Source organism: Phascolarctos cinereus, unplaced genomic scaffold, assembly GCF_003287225.1.
Source record: "Phascolarctos cinereus isolate Bilbo 61053 unplaced genomic scaffold, phaCin_HiC Scaffold_9;HRSCAF=440, whole genome shotgun sequence".
NCBI classification, from domain to species: Eukaryota; Metazoa; Chordata; class Mammalia; order Diprotodontia; family Phascolarctidae; genus Phascolarctos; species Phascolarctos cinereus.
This window is the reverse complement of record NW_027556402.1, coordinates 247,950,272-247,969,763: the sequence shown is the minus strand read 5'-3', so window position 1 is coordinate 247,969,763 and position 19,492 is coordinate 247,950,272. Positions and strand designations below refer to the sequence as shown.

The 19,492-nt window shown below is 38.3% G+C and overlaps 1 protein-coding gene across 1 annotated transcript; it reads left to right on the top strand.

Moving 5' to 3' along the window:
• The first annotated feature begins 18,142 nt into the window (after positions 1–18,142).
• LOC110199661 (olfactory receptor 5M5) lies at positions 18,143–19,090 on the top strand. The gene has a single exon (XM_020974538.1). It carries the CDS (start codon positions 18,152–18,154, stop codon positions 19,088–19,090), a length of 939 nt encoding a protein of 312 aa, XP_020830197.1. The 5' UTR covers positions 18,143–18,151.
• Positions 19,091–19,492: the final 402 nt, after the last annotated feature.

The window sequence follows — 19,492 nt, the reverse complement described above, 5'->3', positions numbered from 1 at the left end:
GGTACAAACATCAAAAAGAGAAAAATTGCCATACATGATTCAATAGGTATTCTGTGGTCTAATGGCTTCAGACATTTATAATCTGTGTGACCTTGGGCAGATCATTTAACCCTGTTGCTTCAGTTTTGTTGTTCAGAACACACATTAGGATGAAAGTGGGCAGCATGGGGGTTGCTAAGTGGTACAGTGGATAAGGTGACAGGAATCAGGAAGACTCATCCTCCTGGGTTCAAATCTGGCTTCAGACACTCACTTGCTGTGTGAATCTGGGGAAGTCACTCAACTTTCTTTACCTGTTTCTTCATCTGTAACATGAGCTGGAGAAAGAAATGGCAAACCACTCCCTTATCTTTGCCCAGAAAACCTCAAACGGGGTCACAACGTATTGGACATGTCTCACAAATGAATGAACAAATGTCCTCTGAGTCCATATCCTTGGAAGAGAACAAATGAAATGTCAAACCCAGAGAATGTGCTTGATCCAAATGCTGATTGGCCCTTGGTGATGATTAGCATTTGCATGTTTCTTACCACAAGATGCCTCTGGTTTCTACCATTTGATTGACATACAGTATCTGAGACTCAGTGACATGGGCATTTAGAATGCTGCTTATGAAGGTTGAATAACTTACCCAAGGCCAAAATGTGATCTTTTTCTGAAAATAGGAGATAAAATTACTGGCCAAGACAGAAGAAAGTAGGCTGGAATTAGGGCACTGAGGAGAAAACTGAATGTAAGGAATGGCTTCTCGAGGATGAAACAGTCAACTAACCAAAAATGCATTAAAGTATACCAGTAAAAGCATATGGGTCAAAAATCCCACTGGAAAACTTGCACACGATCTTGAACCATCTTGATACTACACCTTCTTTGTTCTGTTTCTATGTAATATCTAACCTAGCTTGGGATTGGCCCAGGGATCTATGGTGTTGGGCCAGCTTCTGCCTAGGACAACTGACCTTTTGTAAATAAATGCCCTTAAACAACACACTTAGCTTAATTAGCCCTAATAAAATCTATCAGTAATCAAGCTAGTAGGAATCTCTCCTTCTTTGTATCTCAGTACTCTCTTGAAGAGCACCCCACCTTATCACCGGCATAATTGTGGCAGGAGAGTCTGTCCCCTTACCTTTGGCATAGTCGGCAGCATAGTTTGCTGCCTTACACCGTTTTCTTCTCCAGTGGATTAAGGGAAACATAGGTTAAGTGAGCTGCTCAGGGTCACAGAGCTACTGACTATTTGAGGCCAAAAAGAACTTAGGTCAAGGCAGTTAACACTGTTCTGCGGAGTAATAGGTCATGTTCCTGTTCTGGCCTACTGTTGTACTAATGGTAAACCACTCTGGCACTTTTGCCAAGAAAACCCCACATGGGCTCATGAAGAGTCTGACAAGACTGAACAACAACAACGACAACAACGACAACAATTCATAGACAATTTTCTGAGTTTCCAACGTTAGCTAGGGCAACACCCAGGCTACAGGCACCAGACAAGTTTATCATTATTTTAGGGTTCAAGTCCAGACTGGTGGGACTGGAAAGACCTATACTGCACTGCCGCAGTCAAATGAAGCCTGGCCTACTTCCATTCCACAGTGAGGAGCTGAAGAAGGACTTTGCTGGAGGGTAATAGAAATTATTCATTATTAATTCAAGTTATTAAAATAGCAAAACCGCATTACGGTGTTAAGAGCCTTGATTTGGAATTAGGAGATCTGGATTTAAATCCCAACTCTGACACTTACTAGTTGAGTGACACTGGGCAAGTAATTTAATTTTCACAAGCTTCAGTTCCTTTATTTGTAACAGGGAGATAATTGGTTTAGGATCTCTGCTTATTTGGAGGGTGAAAAAAAGAAATTTTTTAGGGGAAAAAAGTGAGTAAAGGATAAAAGAGACAGTGGCCTGGCTTGTCCTTTATAATTGGCCTGAAGTCAATGACATATCCTTATCTTCTTATTCCCAGAGCTAAGGGGCCCATCACCCTGAACAAATTGGGTATAACTCTGGTACACTGAGAGCTTGGATAAGAGGCTGCATTCTTTAGGAATACAAACATAGTAAACAGTAAAACTCTCCTTGGCTAATTTCTAAGCTTTGAAGCTAGCTATGTGGGTAACAGGTTGACAATAACTCAGGACTACTATTAGCATTTTGTAGATTGAAGTGTTTTGAATCTAGGAAATGGATCATCAGGCAAGCACTGGGCCCTATAAAGGGTTCCTACAATTAATAATACTAAATCCTACTACGTGCCAGGCAAAGTACTAAATACAATTTTTACTTCATTTGTTCTTCAAAACAATCCTGTGAGACAGGTACAATTCTCATCCCATTTTATGAGTGAGGAAACTGAGGAACAGATTAAATGACTTATTCATCCAGCCTGGTACTTTGTATGATTTTGTATGAATGACCTGTAATAAGTTAAAAAATAACGTGGCAACACAAAGCCCTGTCGTTTCCCTTTTCCAATCTTAAACCAATCACTTATTCCAGTTCTAACTGTTCTAAAAATATACAGCGAATTATTAGAGGAATGGGAAGAAGTCATCTCAAAGCACTAGCATAACATGATGAAGAATAGATCATGGCAGTCTAATTTCATTTCATTTACTGGAAGTGTAATTAAACTGTTTTATGTGTGTGTGTGTGTGTGTGTGTGTGTACACACATATACATATACATACGTGTGTGTGTATATAATGGATGTGATAAAGTCACTCTTCTATCTTTGTAGAGAAGACAAAGTTTGTGGCTGAAACAATAGAACAGTTAGGCAGATTCAAAACTGACTAAATGATTTGAGGGCAAGTAATCATTTATAATTCAAAGCCAATTCTGAAGGAAATCTGCACTGGAGTATTTCAGAAATCAGTGGTTATATCTCTGCCATTTAGCATTCATATTGGAGGCTTAAATAAAAGTAGAAATGGAATGCATGAACAATTTGCTGATGACACATAGTTGGAAGGAATAAAATATGATGCATAATGGAGTTAGCACACACACAAAAATTAAATTTTGGCATGATTAGATGCTAGGAAAAATCTAAGAAGGTGACATTTAATTGAGATAAGTGTTATTTCATGCTTGCGCTCAAAACACCTGCTTACAAAATACGAGATAAGGCTCAGTTGCGTGGTAGGTTGGGGGAGAGTCCTTGCAGCTTCCAGAATTTAACACTTGAGCCCCTCCTGTTATTACTGAACTGCCCCAAGTACCTACCCTGTCACCAAATCTCTAGGATACATACCAGCTCCTCCTTTTCTGCACTGAGTACAGGCTGTAAACCTGTATTTTTGAGGGGCTGATGGGGATGAACTGATCCTGCATCCTGACCTCCCATGCAACTTTATTCCAGCCTTATGCTCAGATCCAGGTTATAAACGCTTTATGTCACGTTCTTATAGAACTGTTTGGGTCTAGTGTAATGGAAAGAACGCTGCTGAATCCAGAATATATCAGTTCAAAATCTAGTTGTACCATTTACTAACTATGGGCTATCAGGACCCTGCCTCTAGAGTCAGAGGATTCAAATGCTGCCTCTGATGCTAACTGCATTTTGACTTTGGGTAAGTCAGTTAAACTCCCGGTTTTCTCGTCTGTGAAATGCAGGGATTGGACAAATGGCCTGTCAGCTCCCTTCCAGACCTAAATAAATGCCCTATTACCTACCACTTTCTGGGCTTCAATTTCTCCTTCCATAAAAGAGTTCAATCATGTCTAAGGCAGTCCTATAATCATATAGAATGTACTCAGGAACGATCAAAGCACAATAGAACTGGCCTCATAGGTGGGCCAAGTCCACAAACAATTATTAAGCTCTCATTATTTTCCAGTCATTATGTTAAGTGCTAGGGATATAAAGGTGGGTACAAAACCAACCAAACAAAGAAATATGATGATCCCTGCTCTCAAGAAACTCACAGTCCCATGGCAGATATAGATAGATAGACAGACAGATAGATAGATAGATAGATAGATAGATAGATAGATAGATAGATAGATAGATAGCATACAGGAGATATAAAGAAGAAAGCCTCCTCAGATTTGGGAAGTTTCTCAGATTTGGGAAGACAAGGGATGGCTTCATGCAGAAGCTAGGACTTCGAGACTTGAAGGAAGATTGGTAAAACTGGAGGTAGAGATACAAATGGAGATAGCTGGGATGGGAGGCAGCCACTTAAAATGCAGAGTAAGGAGTTGGAAGTAGACAGAAGAACATCACACCTCTCTCTCCTTCCAGTGCGCAGGCATTTTCTCTTGTAAGATCACAATGCTCACAGATTGACAATGACAAGCATTTGAGAAGAACCATACAATATTTTACAGATGGAAAAAATGTCATGGGTATGAAAAATGGCCAAATCCTTTCTTTTCTATAGCAAGAAAATAGAATTCATAAGTTTTAAAAGAATGGATGAAAAATACCTCCCTACTTAATGGTAGTACTGACATGGGAACTTAAACTATATGACTTGAAACAAGTCTAATGCTATTTGAACTACACCATAGCTTTGTCTATTGGGATCTATTTCACATAACCACAGAAATTCAGTGTTTGAAGGGAACTTACAATCCATTTGGTCCAAAATACATCTGCATATGAATAGACTCTAATACACACGACAGGTGGTCATCCAACCTTTGCATGACCACCTCTAGGGAGGTGGAACCTATTACTTAGTGAACCAGCTCATTTGGACTCTGAATGGCTCTAATATTGGAGGGAAAAATAATTCTAACATCAAACCGAAACATGATTCCTTTGGCTCTTGGTTGTACCTTCTGTGGCCAATTGGAAATATTCTACCCCATTGTCCATATGAAAGTCCTCCAGATAGTGAAAAACAGCTCTCATGCTAGATTAAACTTTTCTTTTCCATACTAAATACTCCAGGTTCCTTTGACCATTGCTAACATGGCACGACACTGAGGGTCTTCGCCATCTTGGTTGTCCTCCTCTGCACACTCTCTAGCTAATCAATGTCCTTCTTGAAAAATGGTGTTCAGAATGGAACCCACTCTTCTACATTTGCTAAAGCTGGGGGAATTACAGAAGCACTCTTCCCTTTTTCCTTCACTCTTTTCATTTCATAACAAAGCTAAACAACTCACTTATTTTAATGGCTACCAACTCACAATGTTGACATATTTATTTTGAAGTATATTCAGATCTTTTAAAATTAAATTACTATACTACCATTTCCACTCTATTGTGTATTTATAGTTATTGGATTTTTTCTCAAAGTGTAAGACTTTACAACTATTCCCTACAAATTTAATTTTATTTCATTCACATACATTTTCTAGTCTTCTTTTGACTTTGTCATATAATGGTTTAGGCATCTTTGACAACTTTTATCTGAAAATTGTATAAGAATGTCATGATTGCCTTTATCCAAGTCATTTGCAAAAAAAAAAAATGCCCAAGACAAAAGCTGTATCACTGGGGGACTTCACTAGACACCACTACACAACTTGACATTGAACAAATGTCTGCCCTTTGGGTTCCTCTACTGAAATTTAAAAAAAATGACCTGTGACCTTATTAATATTGATTTTTCCAATAATGCAGATTCCAATTGATTCATGCCTGTCTATACTGTGGGGTTCTTGTTCATGTGCTCTAATGTATATCTCATAGGAGAATGGTGTTACAGACAAGGGGACGAGTCAGTCTCTAGGAGAAGGCATTGAAGAGACTTTCAGAAACTGCAGAGAGGACTAAGAAAAAGCCATCAGATTCAGAAATTAGCAGATAACTCCATGACTTCAGAAACAGAAGTGACCTCCACAGGAAATAATGGTATCAAAAGCATAGATTTTCATGTTATGGATCACTGTATCTTAAGGAACCCAATGAGGCTTCCCCCAAATGCTTCCAGGCAGATAGGTGGAGCAGAGGATAGATTGTCTGAGGCTGGATGTGAACTCAGGCAATTCTTAAGTTCCTATTGCACCATTAATAGCATCTTATCGATGTTCCTTTATGTGACAATTTCAGATTGAAACAGTCCAGGGACAAGTCACTCTCCTGCTATTACTATTTTTCTCTTAATTTTCTCTGCATTATTACAGAGGTGGATCAATTAACTACTTTTTGAAATTGTATAATATAATGCTCATGTTCTGTTGGCTCATTGTAAACATCTTTTGGAGAAATTTAGTGATGGGACAGACAATAGGGATGACAGGTACCTCTTCCTGCTGAGTCCAAATCTGCCTTTTGGATCTTCTGTAATTTGCTCCAGAATTAGCCTAAGACATCTTTCATATGAAAACATTCACATACCTGAAGACTATGAGAATGCCCACACTAAGTCATTTCTTCTTCAGGCTAAACATCTCCAATTTCTTCAACTAATTTTTTAGCCTTCTATATAGCAAATGATGCCATGTCCTTATTGAGAATAGCATATTGTATATGGGAAGATGATACATGTAACTCCTAAGAACTTTATCATTATTAGGGCAGTTAAAAAAAGAGTTTACATAGACAGAGGTGTGAGTCCATTATGTTGGAATTATATTAAAAAAGTGAAGAGGTGAGGAAGCGGAATACACCAGGAGAAAGGGGAATGGAGAAGTAGAATGGGGAAAATCTCCTCACGTAAAAGAGGCATTCAAGGAAGAGTATTTTCAGGGGAGGGGAAATGATGGGGGCGGGCGGCTATGGTCAGGCCAGGCTTGAACTTCATTCTCATCAGAATTGGTTCAGAGAAAGAAGAATATATATACATACTCAGTTGAATATAGACATTAAACTTACCTAATAAGGAAAGAGAATGGGAAGGAGATAAGAGAAATGGGGTATGAGGGATGAAAGGGAGGGTGGATCAAGGAAGGTTAGAGGCAAAGTAGACTTCTGAGGAGGGACAGGAGAGGAGGAGAGGGGGGGGAGGAGAAGGAGAGAGAGAGAGAGAGAGAGAGAGAGAGAGAGAGAGAGAGAGAGAGAGAGAGAGAGAGAGAGAGAGAGAGAAAGTAACAATGCATAGTTAGTGATCATAACTGTGAATGGGACTGGGATGAGTTCACCCATAAAACAGAGGCTGAGAGCAGAATGAATTAGAAACCAAAATACAACAATATGTTGTTTACAAGAGATATACTTGAAACAGAAAGACACATGTAGAGTTGAAATAAAGGGCTGGAGAGTAAAAGAAAGACAGGTGAAGCAATCATAATCTGAGAGAAAGCAAAAATAGACATAATTAAAAGGGATACTCACTGAAATCACATTATGCTAAAAGGTACTATAGATAATGAAGTAATATAAAATATATAACAAGTTTATGTAATAAAGGCCTTCTTTCTCAAATATGTACTGACTATAGAACTGAGTCAAATTTATAAAAATAAGAGCCCTCCTCTAAGTGATAATGGTCAGAGGAAATAAAAAAAGCAGTTTTCAGAAGAAGAAATCCAAGCTATAACCATGATAAACAAATGTTCTAAATCACTACTGATTAGTGAAATGTAAATTAAAACAACTCTGAAGTATCATCTCAGACCTATCAGGAATGACAAGTGCTGGAGAAGATGATTGAACATATGCATATTAATGAATTGTTGGTGGAGTAGTACACTGATCCAACCATTTTAGAAAACAATCTGGAAGTAGACCCAAAGGGATGTAAAGCTGTACATATCTTTTGACTCTGCAAAACCACTACTAGGTCTGTATCCCAAAGAGATCAAAGAAAAAGGGAAATGACCCTTACAAAAATATTTCCAGAAGATCTTCTTCTGGTGGCAAAGAATTGGAAATTGAGGGGTAGCTAAACAAGTTGTGGCATGTAATGGTGATGCAGTACTATTGTGCTATAAGAAATGATGCTGGGGTGGTTCTGGTGGTGTGGGGAGAGATGGGAGAACTGGGAGATCACTGTGCACAGTAACAGCACTACTGGAATGATGATCAACTGTGAAAGACTTTACTACTTTGATCCAGCTAGTGATCCAAGACAATTCTAAAGGATTCGAGATGCAAAAATGTCATATACTAATGAACTCTGAAGACAAAGGAAAGTATAATTTTCTCATTTTCTTCATTTTTCTTGTTTCTTTGAAATGTGGATGATATGGACATAAGTCTTGAATGATTTCACATGTATAATTGATATCATATGGCATGCCTTCTCAGTGTGTGTGGGAAGGTGTGGAAGGAACGGACAGAATTTGGAACTTAAAATTTAAAAATAAAAAAAAGTTAAAATAATGAATAACAAATTAAAATTAAAAAAAGGAAAATATCCCACATTCTGAAAATGCTCAAGCAACAATTTGGGCCAGGAGGAGATGAGAAGAGGCAAGAGTGTCTGTAACGGTAGTTATATTAGGTTAATAAACCATAGTTAAGTCTTTCTGTCAATGTATGCTTGTGTTTTGTGTTTAGTGTTTCTTTTGTGTGGGGAAATAACTAGCTGTCCTATACCTGGAAAAAGCAAACAAACAAGCCTATGGTGGCTTCAGCTGAGAATGATTCCAAGGTTCAAATGAGATAAAGCATGGAGAGTACTTTGACAACTTGACCACACTATCTCAGTGTTACATATTTATGCTTCCTTTGGTAGATAACATCAGCTATGTCTCTCTCCAGGCCCACTGAATATAATTGTCTCAAATGTCTCCCCATCCATGGATTAAGTAGCGGATAAATCAAATCCATGACTCCTTATCCTGCTGCAGTGACACTGGATCCATAAAGGTCATGCCTGAAGGACACAGGTTCTGGAAAGGTGTACCAAACTGGAAAAGTTTTTTGTGCGGGTCAGGTGAGACATTCTGTGTTCTGCCAAGCTAAGTTTGGAGACACTGATAATCAAAAAGTAAGTTCCAAGGGCGTGCATTTTGTTTCAGCAACAAAGAAGAAAAAAACAAACAAGCAAACACACAAAACAACAACAACAACAAAAGGAACGGAGGGGTAAAGATCCCCACAGTAAGGGGAGCAACTTCACCTAAGAAATCAAAAACCTTTTTAAGTACAGCAAGGGACTGACACGTGCATATACAGAATGTCTAGCAAGGATGCAACACAGTGAGAAGGAGCAAAGGAGGATGACAGGAAGGTATTAAGCTACTAAACAAACAACAATCTTGGGAATGACTGATTTGCCCATTACACTACAAATTGTGGTATAAGTGAAATGCATTTGTCCTCAGAGTCAGAATCCCTGTGTTCTAATCATGGCTCTAACAGTAACCCACAGTGTCACCCTGGTGGAATGAATTGTGCTTTCTGGGACTCAGATTCCTCATGGTTAATGAGAAGTAGCTAGACTCTATAATGCCTAAAGCCTATTTTCTATTTAAAATCTGATAGTTCTGTGTGTCTGGGGACCTGTTCAATGATAACGATCTCTTTTGAATAAAAGATGATCCGTGATAGAATCTGAAGGGATATTTCAACAAATGAGGTCCCAGGTGAACACCACAAAAATTCCTCCTATAAACTCACTTGAAAAAACAAATAAGTAAATGGCACAGCATCATACAATCCAAACCCATGTTTACAGCAAAGATGATTTCACCAGTTATGACTTTTCTCTGGAGACATTTACCCAAGGGACTCTTGCTTCTTGGGAAGGGATTAGGGAAATGCTTCAGGGAGAAGGGCCTCAAACTGCCAGAAAGGTATAAACCATCCTCCCAGATTCATCCACAAGACCTCAGGTGTCTCTAAGAAGAGTCTGCCCTTGCTCAGGTAGGTTGGGCCATTTGAAGCACCATGTACTTCCCAATTGGGACTCAGCTTTCCAGCTATCTAGCTTGTTATCATTCCTTGGAGGAAGCAATTGGGTGGTGAAGGAGGTAGAGGGGAATATCTGAATAGAAGCTTGAAGGCTGTGCCAGTGGAAATGAATGAGTGTGGTTGGCATCTCTGGGCAATTCCTAAGAAAAAGGCTTCAAACACTGAAACGGCAGAAATTGCCCTTCATGACTTGACAGACAATCTGTGGTCTAATGTAGAATCACAATGGCATAATTCATACAGAAGGGCAAACATTATTGTCACGTCGGCCACTGAATCCTTACATTCTCCATTGTGTGTCAGTGAAATAGCACTGAAGTGTTGATTGGAGCCAACAAATCAGCAGATGACCCAGACATAGTATTCTCAAATTCAGGCTACATACTAAATGATTTAATATCACAGTTAGAAATGGAGTTTGGAACATACATTGATAGATAAATAGACAGATAGAAAGAAAGATAGAGAGATATAGATCTATACAGACCCATATATGTATATGCATATGTATATGTGTATGTGTATATATATATATATATATATATATATATGCATATATATACATATATATAATATGTATGTATGTATGTGTATGTATGTGTATATATATGCATATATATACATATATATAATATATGTATGTATGTATGTATATATGTATGTATGTATGTATGTATGTATGTGTATGTATGTGTATATATATATAGTCCAAACTGCTTATTTTGCATATGAGGAAACAATTAAGGTCCAGAGAGGTTGCTCGTTGACCCTTGTCACACAGGTAACAAGTGAGAAGAGCAGGATTTAAACATGGGTGTTCTCATTTTAAATACAATATTTTGTTTTGTTTTTTTATTGTACTTTGCTGTTGACAGTAGGGACTTCTGTAAAATCAAAGCACACAAGAAATCTTTACCTCTTCCTGACTCACTGTGGGTCAAGTGTCTGAAACCAAGGACTGCATACATTAGTGCTAAGCTGGGCAATTCAGGAAAGGGCTGGTAGTCTCTGTTGTGTTAGGGAATGATGCTTCCTGGATTGTGCCTTATTATTTATAACATTCTTGTATTCCTTCTTGGTAAGACTGGGAAACCAAGGGAAGACAAACATCCAGGCTCATTAGGCCTGGGAAGAAGAAAGGTTTTCACCAGATGCTAAACACTAATTCCCTTCCCGACTTTTAAAATCATGAACTACATGCATCTCTGATTGATTAGTGTAAATGGTGAATTATGGCCTGCTGGCAAGGAATTTTGGAGAGAGAGAAGAGAGGACTGAGAGAAAGCTGAAGGTAGCCAGTTGCCTTAGTGAGGCAACTGGGTGTGTGACCCTGGTTAAGTCACTTCACCTCTGTTTGCCTCAATTTTTTCAAGTGTAAAATGGGGATAATAAGAGAACCTACATCACACAATTGTTGCGAGAATCAATTAAGGTAAAGTTATAAAGTATTTAGTACTGTGCCTGGCATGTAGTACACACTGTATAAAGCTAGTTGTTAACATTGTTGTTGTTATCATTACTATTGGCAGGTCCTCTGATTCTAGATCCAGTGCTCTATCCACTACAATTATAACACCCCTGCTTTTCATGATAACTGTGATAAATTTACAGGAACATGTGATCACAGAGTTTGAGTTGGAAGGGACCTTAAAGGACATGTATTCCAACTCCCTCTTTGTAACAGATTAGCAAAAAGAGGTCCAACACGATTAAGCGATTCTTTCAAGCTCACATATGTATCAAGTTGATCCCAGATTATGTGACCCTGGAATTAATTGTGCTCTCCCCATTGCTTCCCATGGTGTCTGTTATCGTGAGCGTGCTGAGGTCATAGGAATTAACACAAAAGTGGTCAGCATCGACCCTGAAAGTTCATAGAGTCCTGTCCTCTGAATCCTTAGAAGAGAGCAAGTGAGAGGTCGGGCTCAGAGACTGTACTGCGTCTAAATGCTGACTGGTCCTTGGGGGGAGGGGGTGATGAGCACTTGGGTGCTTTTCACCACAACATGCTTCTGATGTCCACCATCTGACTAGCATATAGTGTCTGAGACTCAGTGATGTGGGCATGTAGAGTGCTGCCTATAAAGATTAAGAGATTTACCAAAAAACAAAATCTGATCTTTTCATGAATATAGGAGGTAAAATCATTGGTTGAGACAGAGGGAAGTAGAATGAAGTTAGGGCCTTAAAGAGAAAACAGAGGGTGTGGAATAGCTGCTGGGAGAAAGAAATAATGGACTAATTGGAGATGAATTAAAGGATATCAGGGCAATGGTAACGGTCCATTTGAGACTGACACCGCATGGAGATCACAACGTTCCCAAAGATCATGCCAATAACAATAGTAATGCACATTCATATAACAGAGACAGTTACGTGACTCAGCGGATAGAGCCTGGAATCTCGAAGACTTGAGTTCAAATCTGGCCTCAGACAATCGCTATCTGTGTGACCATGGCCAAGTCATTTAACCTCTGTTTGCCTTAATCTAGTGGAGAAGGAAATGGTAAACCACTCCAATATCTTTGCCAAGAAAGCCCCTCATGGGATCCTGAAAAGTTGGACATACCTGAACAAAAACAATCCTTATAACATTTTCAAACCTAAAACATATATTTTTCTTATTAAAAAAACCTACTTGCAGTTAATGTATTATTATCTCCATTTTACAAATAAAAGAACTGAAGTTTAAGTGACTTGTCCAGGGTCATTCAACTAGCAAGTGTCAGAGTTGGAATTTAAATCAAGATCTCCTAACTCCAAGTCCAGGCTTTTAAAATCATTCCATACTGTCTTGCTACTTCAGTCACTAGAATTAATACTGAATAACTTTTATTATCCTTCGGCAAAGTCCTTCTTCAGCTCCTCATTATGGAATGGAAGTAAGCCAAGCTTCATTAGCCCGCTCCAATACAGACTAGGTCTTTCCCAGTCCCACCAGTTTGCCCTTGAACATCAAACTAATGATAATGGACCTTTCTTGGACCTGTAGCCTGGGGGTTACCCTAAAGTCAGGAAGATTCATCATCATTTTGGCTAAAATACTCCAACTAATTACTGAGTACTGAGAGAACTGGAAAAGGGTATTGGTGAGCCATGATGATTTTTTTAATGACCTTGCAGAACAAGAAAAGTACCACAAAAGTGGGGAAAAGATATATGTCATAATGGTTTTTTTTTTAAAGAGGAAGGGAATGAAATCTACAACTATAGGTCACTAAGAATGCGAGGTAGAGTTTGGATATTTATTGGTCTTTGTACCGTTTACCAGCAAATGTTTTCTGAGTAGAAGATACAGTGGTAATACAGAAGCCACCAAAGAAAGACGAAAGACAGCCTATGCATAAACATTTTGTATTTGAATCTAAATTTATTGGGACGGCACTTCTGGATGCAATTGTCTAGAATTAGTTCTGAAGGCAAAGTACAAGAATACAGCTAATGATTGGCGGTCCCTGTGGACTTCCAACCAATTCACGTTCTGCCAAGCTTTGGAGTTTGGGATTCAGGATTGGGGCGCTCCAAGCACCACTCTCACAGACCTGTGAACATAATGGTAATCCTGGGGTAGTGTCTCCTGGCTCTTCCTTATGTATAAGAGAAGACTAAGATCCCTACGTGACATCCGAAATTTTTAACAGTTTCACCCACTTCTTGATCTTGCTTTGCATTTCCCAGCATCTTAATTAGTGAGGAGACAAAAAGTTTATCTATTGTTTCTCATTCTTTTATTATGGTTTAAGATCTTGCACATTAAGAGGATTTTTTTAAAAAAGGATATTTTTAGGGGGAACAAGGCAGATAAAGGATAGAGGAGAGAGTGGTCTGGCTCAATTCATAAGATTAGTTTGGAGTCAGAGATATATTCTTCTTTTCTTATTCCTGGAGCCAATAGGCCAATCCCTTTGCACAAACTGGCTATAACTCTGGGTCACTGAGAGCTTGGACAAGAGGCTACATTTTTTAAAAAATTATTTATTTATATTTTTTCAGCAATTGAGGTTAAGTGACTTGCCCAGGGTCACACAGCTAGTAAGTGTCAACTGTTTGGTCTGAGGCCACATTTGAACTCAACTCCTCTGAATCAGGGCCGCTGATCTACCCACTGCACCACCTAGCTGCCCAAGAAGGTGCATTCTTTAGGAATATAAAGGTTGGAAGTGGCAAAACTCTCCACAGTTAATTCCCAAACCTTGATGCAAACGATCTCAGTTGACACTGACTCAGGACTACTATTTAGCACTTTGTAGAGTGAAGTGTCTTGAATTTATCAGATGGATCCTCAGGCAAACCCAAGACATTATGTATTAATAACAACAGTTCACGTTTATATAACTGGTACTACGTTCCAGGCATTGTACTAAGTACTTTACAGTTTTTACCTCATCTGATCCTCACAAGAAACCTATGAGATAGATATGACTCTTTGCCACACTTTAGAAGTGAAGAAACTGAGGCAGAGGTTCAGTGACTTGCTCAAGGTCACAACTTAGTAAGTGTCTGAGGCTGGATTTGAACTCAAATCCTCCTGAATCCAGACACAACACGCTATCCACTGCGTAACCTAGGTGACAATGATTCTTGTAAAAGTGTACAGCGATGGGGCAGCTAGATGGCACAGTGGATAGACCACGAGCCCTGGATTCAGGAGGACGTGAGTTCAAACCCCACCTCAGACGCATAACACTCACTAGCTGTGTGACCCTAGGTAAGTCACTTAATCCCACAGCCTAGCCAAAAAAAAGGATACAATGAATTATTAGAGGAATGGGAAGCAGTGATCTCAAAACACTAGTATAGCATGATTAAGAATACATCATGGAAGTCTCATTTAATTTCATTTCCTGACAGTGTAATTAAGTTGTTATGTGCTCAGTTGGGTTGCTACAGTTATATTTTATCTAAATTTGAGCAGAACACTTGATAAAGTTTCTCATTTGTCTTTATAGAGGTGACAACTGGACAGCTAGGCAGATTTAGAACTAACCGAATGATCTGGAGGCCAAGTAGTCATTCATGGTTAAATATCAGTTTTGAAAGAAGTCTGCATTGCAGTAGTCCAGATATAAGTGCTAGGTTCTCTGCTTTTTAGCAATTCTTATTGGGAGCTTAAATAAATGAAGAAATGACATGCATAAGCTCTTAGTTCACATAATCACAGAATTCGCTGTTTGAATGGAATTCACAGTCTGTGTAGTCCAAACTATGCCTGAACATGAATAGACTCTATAATATACACAACAGGTGGTCATCCGATCTTTGCACGAAGACCTCTAGGCAAGTGGAAATCGTTACCTAGTAGACCAGCTCATTTGGCTTTTAAATGCCTGAAATTGGTGAGAGAAAAATCCTAACATGAAACCTAAATGATTTGGATTTTGTTTGGTTTGATTTTGGTCTCTTGTGACCAAGCAGAGCCAGTCTACCCCATTATCAACATGGAAGTCCTTCAACTTGTGAAAGAGAGCTCTAGCGAAATCTTCTCTTCTCCATGATAAATACTCTAAGTTTCTATGACCGATCCTTACATGGCATGAAGTTGAGGCTCTTCACCATCTTGGTTGTCCTCCTCTGCACACGCTCTATCTTATCAATGGCCTTCCCAGAAAAGGGGAGTGCAGAATTAAATAGACTATTCTAGATTTGATAAAGCTGGGAGAAATTACAGGAGTACCATTCCTTTCTTTTCTGACACCCTGGATTTCATAATGAAGCTAAAGAACTCATTAACTCTTTTGGCTACCATGTCAAATTGTTCACTTATTTATTTTGAAGTATACTCAGATCTTTTGGAAATAAGCTTACACTATACCACTATTTCCACTGTATTGTGCTTTTATAGCTTTTTTTCCTTTTTAATCCAAATGGAAGACTTTATATTTATTCATTTTATATTTAAATCATTGTATTCATTTACATTTTCTAGTCAGTCAAGATCTTTCTTGGACTGCTGATTCTGTTATATAATGGGTTAGGTATACTTACTAGTTTTTTGTTATCTGAAAATCATATAAAAATGTCATGTCTGCCTTTATCCACATCATTTGCAAAAATAATACCCAGGACCCAAAACAGATTACTGGACAACTTCATTAGATTCCCTCCCTTAACTTTATATTGAACAAATGTTTCCCCTTTGGATTTGGCCACTTAACTCAAAAACTGGATCTGGTTTTATTAATATGGATTTTTCTCTCTAGCAATACAGCTTCCAACTCATTTATGCCTTCCTATCCTGCAGGAATTTTTGTTCATGTCCTCCTACAAATTTGCCATAGGAGGTATACCCAGAGTATACCTCTGATGCTGACGCCTTTCACACTTCCTTGTAACATGAAAAGTATAGTAGTGGAAGACTCTGGCTACCTATTTGTCACCTCTCATCCCTGCCATGTCAGCAGCATGTCATGCCTATATTTCTCTTTTCATGGCTTTTATTTCCATCTTTAGTATTCCCTAATAGATTATATATCACAATGTACCTGTCGCCAGTGTGAGTCCTGATTGACTTCTAAGATATATCCATTTTCAGTTCTTTAGACATTGCTTTTTAAATGTCTTTCAACTCTGTAATAACTCTGGAAAAGTGTTTGCATTAAAAACAAATCTCTGTTTCTAGGCTAAGCTGAGAGAGATTAAAGTAGTTTTGACATTTCCTGAATGAAAGATGGCCTGCTCCCCTTCTCCTATTTAATTCTGGACCCAACTTGTTTTTCATTTGTGCTCTCCATCCGTACCGTGGTATATCTAGATTGATCTATGCATGTATGTATGTGTATATGTATGTATCTATCTATACATGTCTGTTCATCTATGTATATCTATCTAGATATATAGACAGATCCATGTGTCTATGTCTATCTATCTATATTTACAATCTAGATATGGATAAGATTTAATTTATCTATATTTGGTAGATCCAACAGAGACACAAATTTAGAAAAGTTCTAAAGGTCAGATATCAAAATGCAAGTCACAACCTGGGCAATATAAATTCTTCAAGTCATTCCAGTGTGGATGGTCAAGTCAAATTCTTTTGAATGGTTATAGATCACTTTCAGGAGGCCTTGCATTGTTCTAGGAGGCATGCAACCAGTACAGAAAATGCTGAAAACAGAAACCTCTAAATGACTTCACCATCTATATGAATTCTTCCTTCAAATCACATGCTGTACTGGGTCTCTTCCATTTCAATAGCAAACACCAATGATAAGTATACATTACCCTATCATATGTCCCCTGGGATGATTAAGATTGAAGGGACATGGGATGAGGTTATTTTTGTTGTTGTATCTGAAATTTTTTGAATCATTTTGATGTATGAATGAGAGATACTTGGTTGGAAGAGAAATTTAAAGTCAGTATTTTGTTCTTTCAAATAAAACTCTTTTTTTCATTTTCAAGAAGCAATAAGCAGGGAAGAACTTATGTCTTCTACATGTTAGTCAGTTTTAAAATGATAAATGATATATTCTAGAATATTTCTTGCATAATGTAACAATATATAGTCATGCAAGAGCCAATGTTCCCGTAAGAGTCATTGCCTAAAACAGTTAATTTAATAAGAACTGCTACTAGCAAAACACCCCAGATCTGGAGAATGTAAGATTCCTTGGATTTTAAGTGTAGGGAGAGGTTTGGTGGAATATGCAAGCTAGTGATGAATTTACTTTTTTTTAAATGTCTGTTGACTTCCAGTGAAGTCTGGATGGATATGTACTGGGGATATTTAGGATAAGATTCATATTTTGTGTAGGAATTAGAATAGATTAACTTTTTATTAACAGGATTCTATGAAACATTGCTATGTCTGTTTTCCTAATGAAAATGGGCCAAAGCCACATTCACTTCGATTCCACACACTGAATGCAACATGATACAACAAAGGTAGCATTAAATTGATGCAACAAGGATAACATTAAATGGGCAGTAAAGAAATATGGATTCTACATAGACTCCTTAGGCCCTCACTATATCCTTCTGTTTCCTTAGGTGAATCAGTTAACCTCCTCTGGGCATCAGTTTCCTTATTTATAAAATAAGAAGATGAGCCTTAATGATCTATAAAAATCTCTCAACAGCTTAGATTATATGTTTCTATAAACTAAGTCTGGGAATAGCTATGTATGTTGGTGAGTGTGTGTGTGTGTGTGTGTGTGTGTGTGAGAGAGAGAGAGAGAGAGAGAGAGAGAGAGAGAGAGAGAGAGAGAGAGAGAGAGAGAAAGAAAGAAGAAAGTGTATGGATGTATGTGTATGTGTGTTTATGAAAGAGAGCAAGAGAAAGGAGGAGGATAAAAGAGAGGAAAGAGAGACACTTGGAGATTTGTTTCTCAATGTCCTCCATTATTTATTTTAATTCATCTAAGTGGAAAACGCTGATCCCTAAAGAAATGAAGAGAAGGAATCACACACTGGTGACTGAATTTATCCTTTTGGGATTAACCGATCGTCCAGAGCTACAGCCAATCCTTTTCGTGCTATTTTTAGTAATTTACCTCATCACTGTAGGAGGGAACCTTGGAATGATGGTGTTGATAAGGACAGATTGCCGCCTCCACACTCCTATGTACTTCTTTCTTGCTAGTTTATCATGCCTAGACCTCTGCTATTCCACCAATGTCACCCCCAAGATGCTAGTGAACTTCTTATCACAGAAGAAAACGATTTCATACCCTGCTTGTTTGGTTCAGTGTTATTTCTTCATTGCCATGGTGATTACTGAATACTACATGCTAGCAGTTATGGCCTATGACAGGTACATGGCCATCTGTAACCCCCTGCTCTACAGCAGCAAGATGTCAAAAGCTGTCTGTATCCGCCTGATCGCTGGTCCTTACATCTATGGGTTTCTTAGTGGTCTGATGGAAACCATGTGGACATATCATTTGACTTTCTGTGGCTCCAACATAATCAATCACTTTTATTGCGCCGACCCACCTCTCATACGACTCTCATGCTCTGATACCTTCATCAAAGAAACCTCCATGTTTGTGGTTGCAGGATTTAATCTCTCCAACTCTCTGCTCATCATCCTTATCTCCTATATCTTCATTCTCATTGCCATCCTGAGAATGCATTCAGCAGAAGGTAGACGCAAAGCCTTCTCTACTTGTGGGTCTCATCTTGTGGCAGTGACTGTATTTTATGGGACCCTATTTTGCATGTATGTTAGACCACCTACTGATAAATCAGTGGAACAGTCAAAGATCATCGCTGTTTTCTATACCTTTGTGAGCCCCATGTTGAACCCCATCATCTACAGTCTAAGAAATAAGGATGTGAAAGAAGCATTTCGTAAATTGCTCAGAAAAAATGTATTGTCTAAATAACATGTTACTTGGATACTCTGAAGGATCTATGATCTCATCAATGACAGTCTACTAATCTCCCCATTGTTACATACTGCAACGTATCTCATTCTCCTCTGTCATTTTTTATCAATGACTTTTTCTAAATAATCTAAAGTTCATCCTCTCAATCTGCTGAGGATCTTCCTTGGGTTCTTTCAACATTAGATTGATATCAATACATTACATAAGCTTTCCCTTTTCTCATCTATCATCTTATTACAGGGCTGGCTCATCTCCTTGACTAGCCATAAGTCCATGACTCAAGAAACAGACTTAAAATAACAACAATGTATTATTTTTACAAAAAATTACAGTAAATATTTATGAGAATTGAGAATTTGATTTGATTTTGATGTGGTTTATACTTGGCATAACTCCACT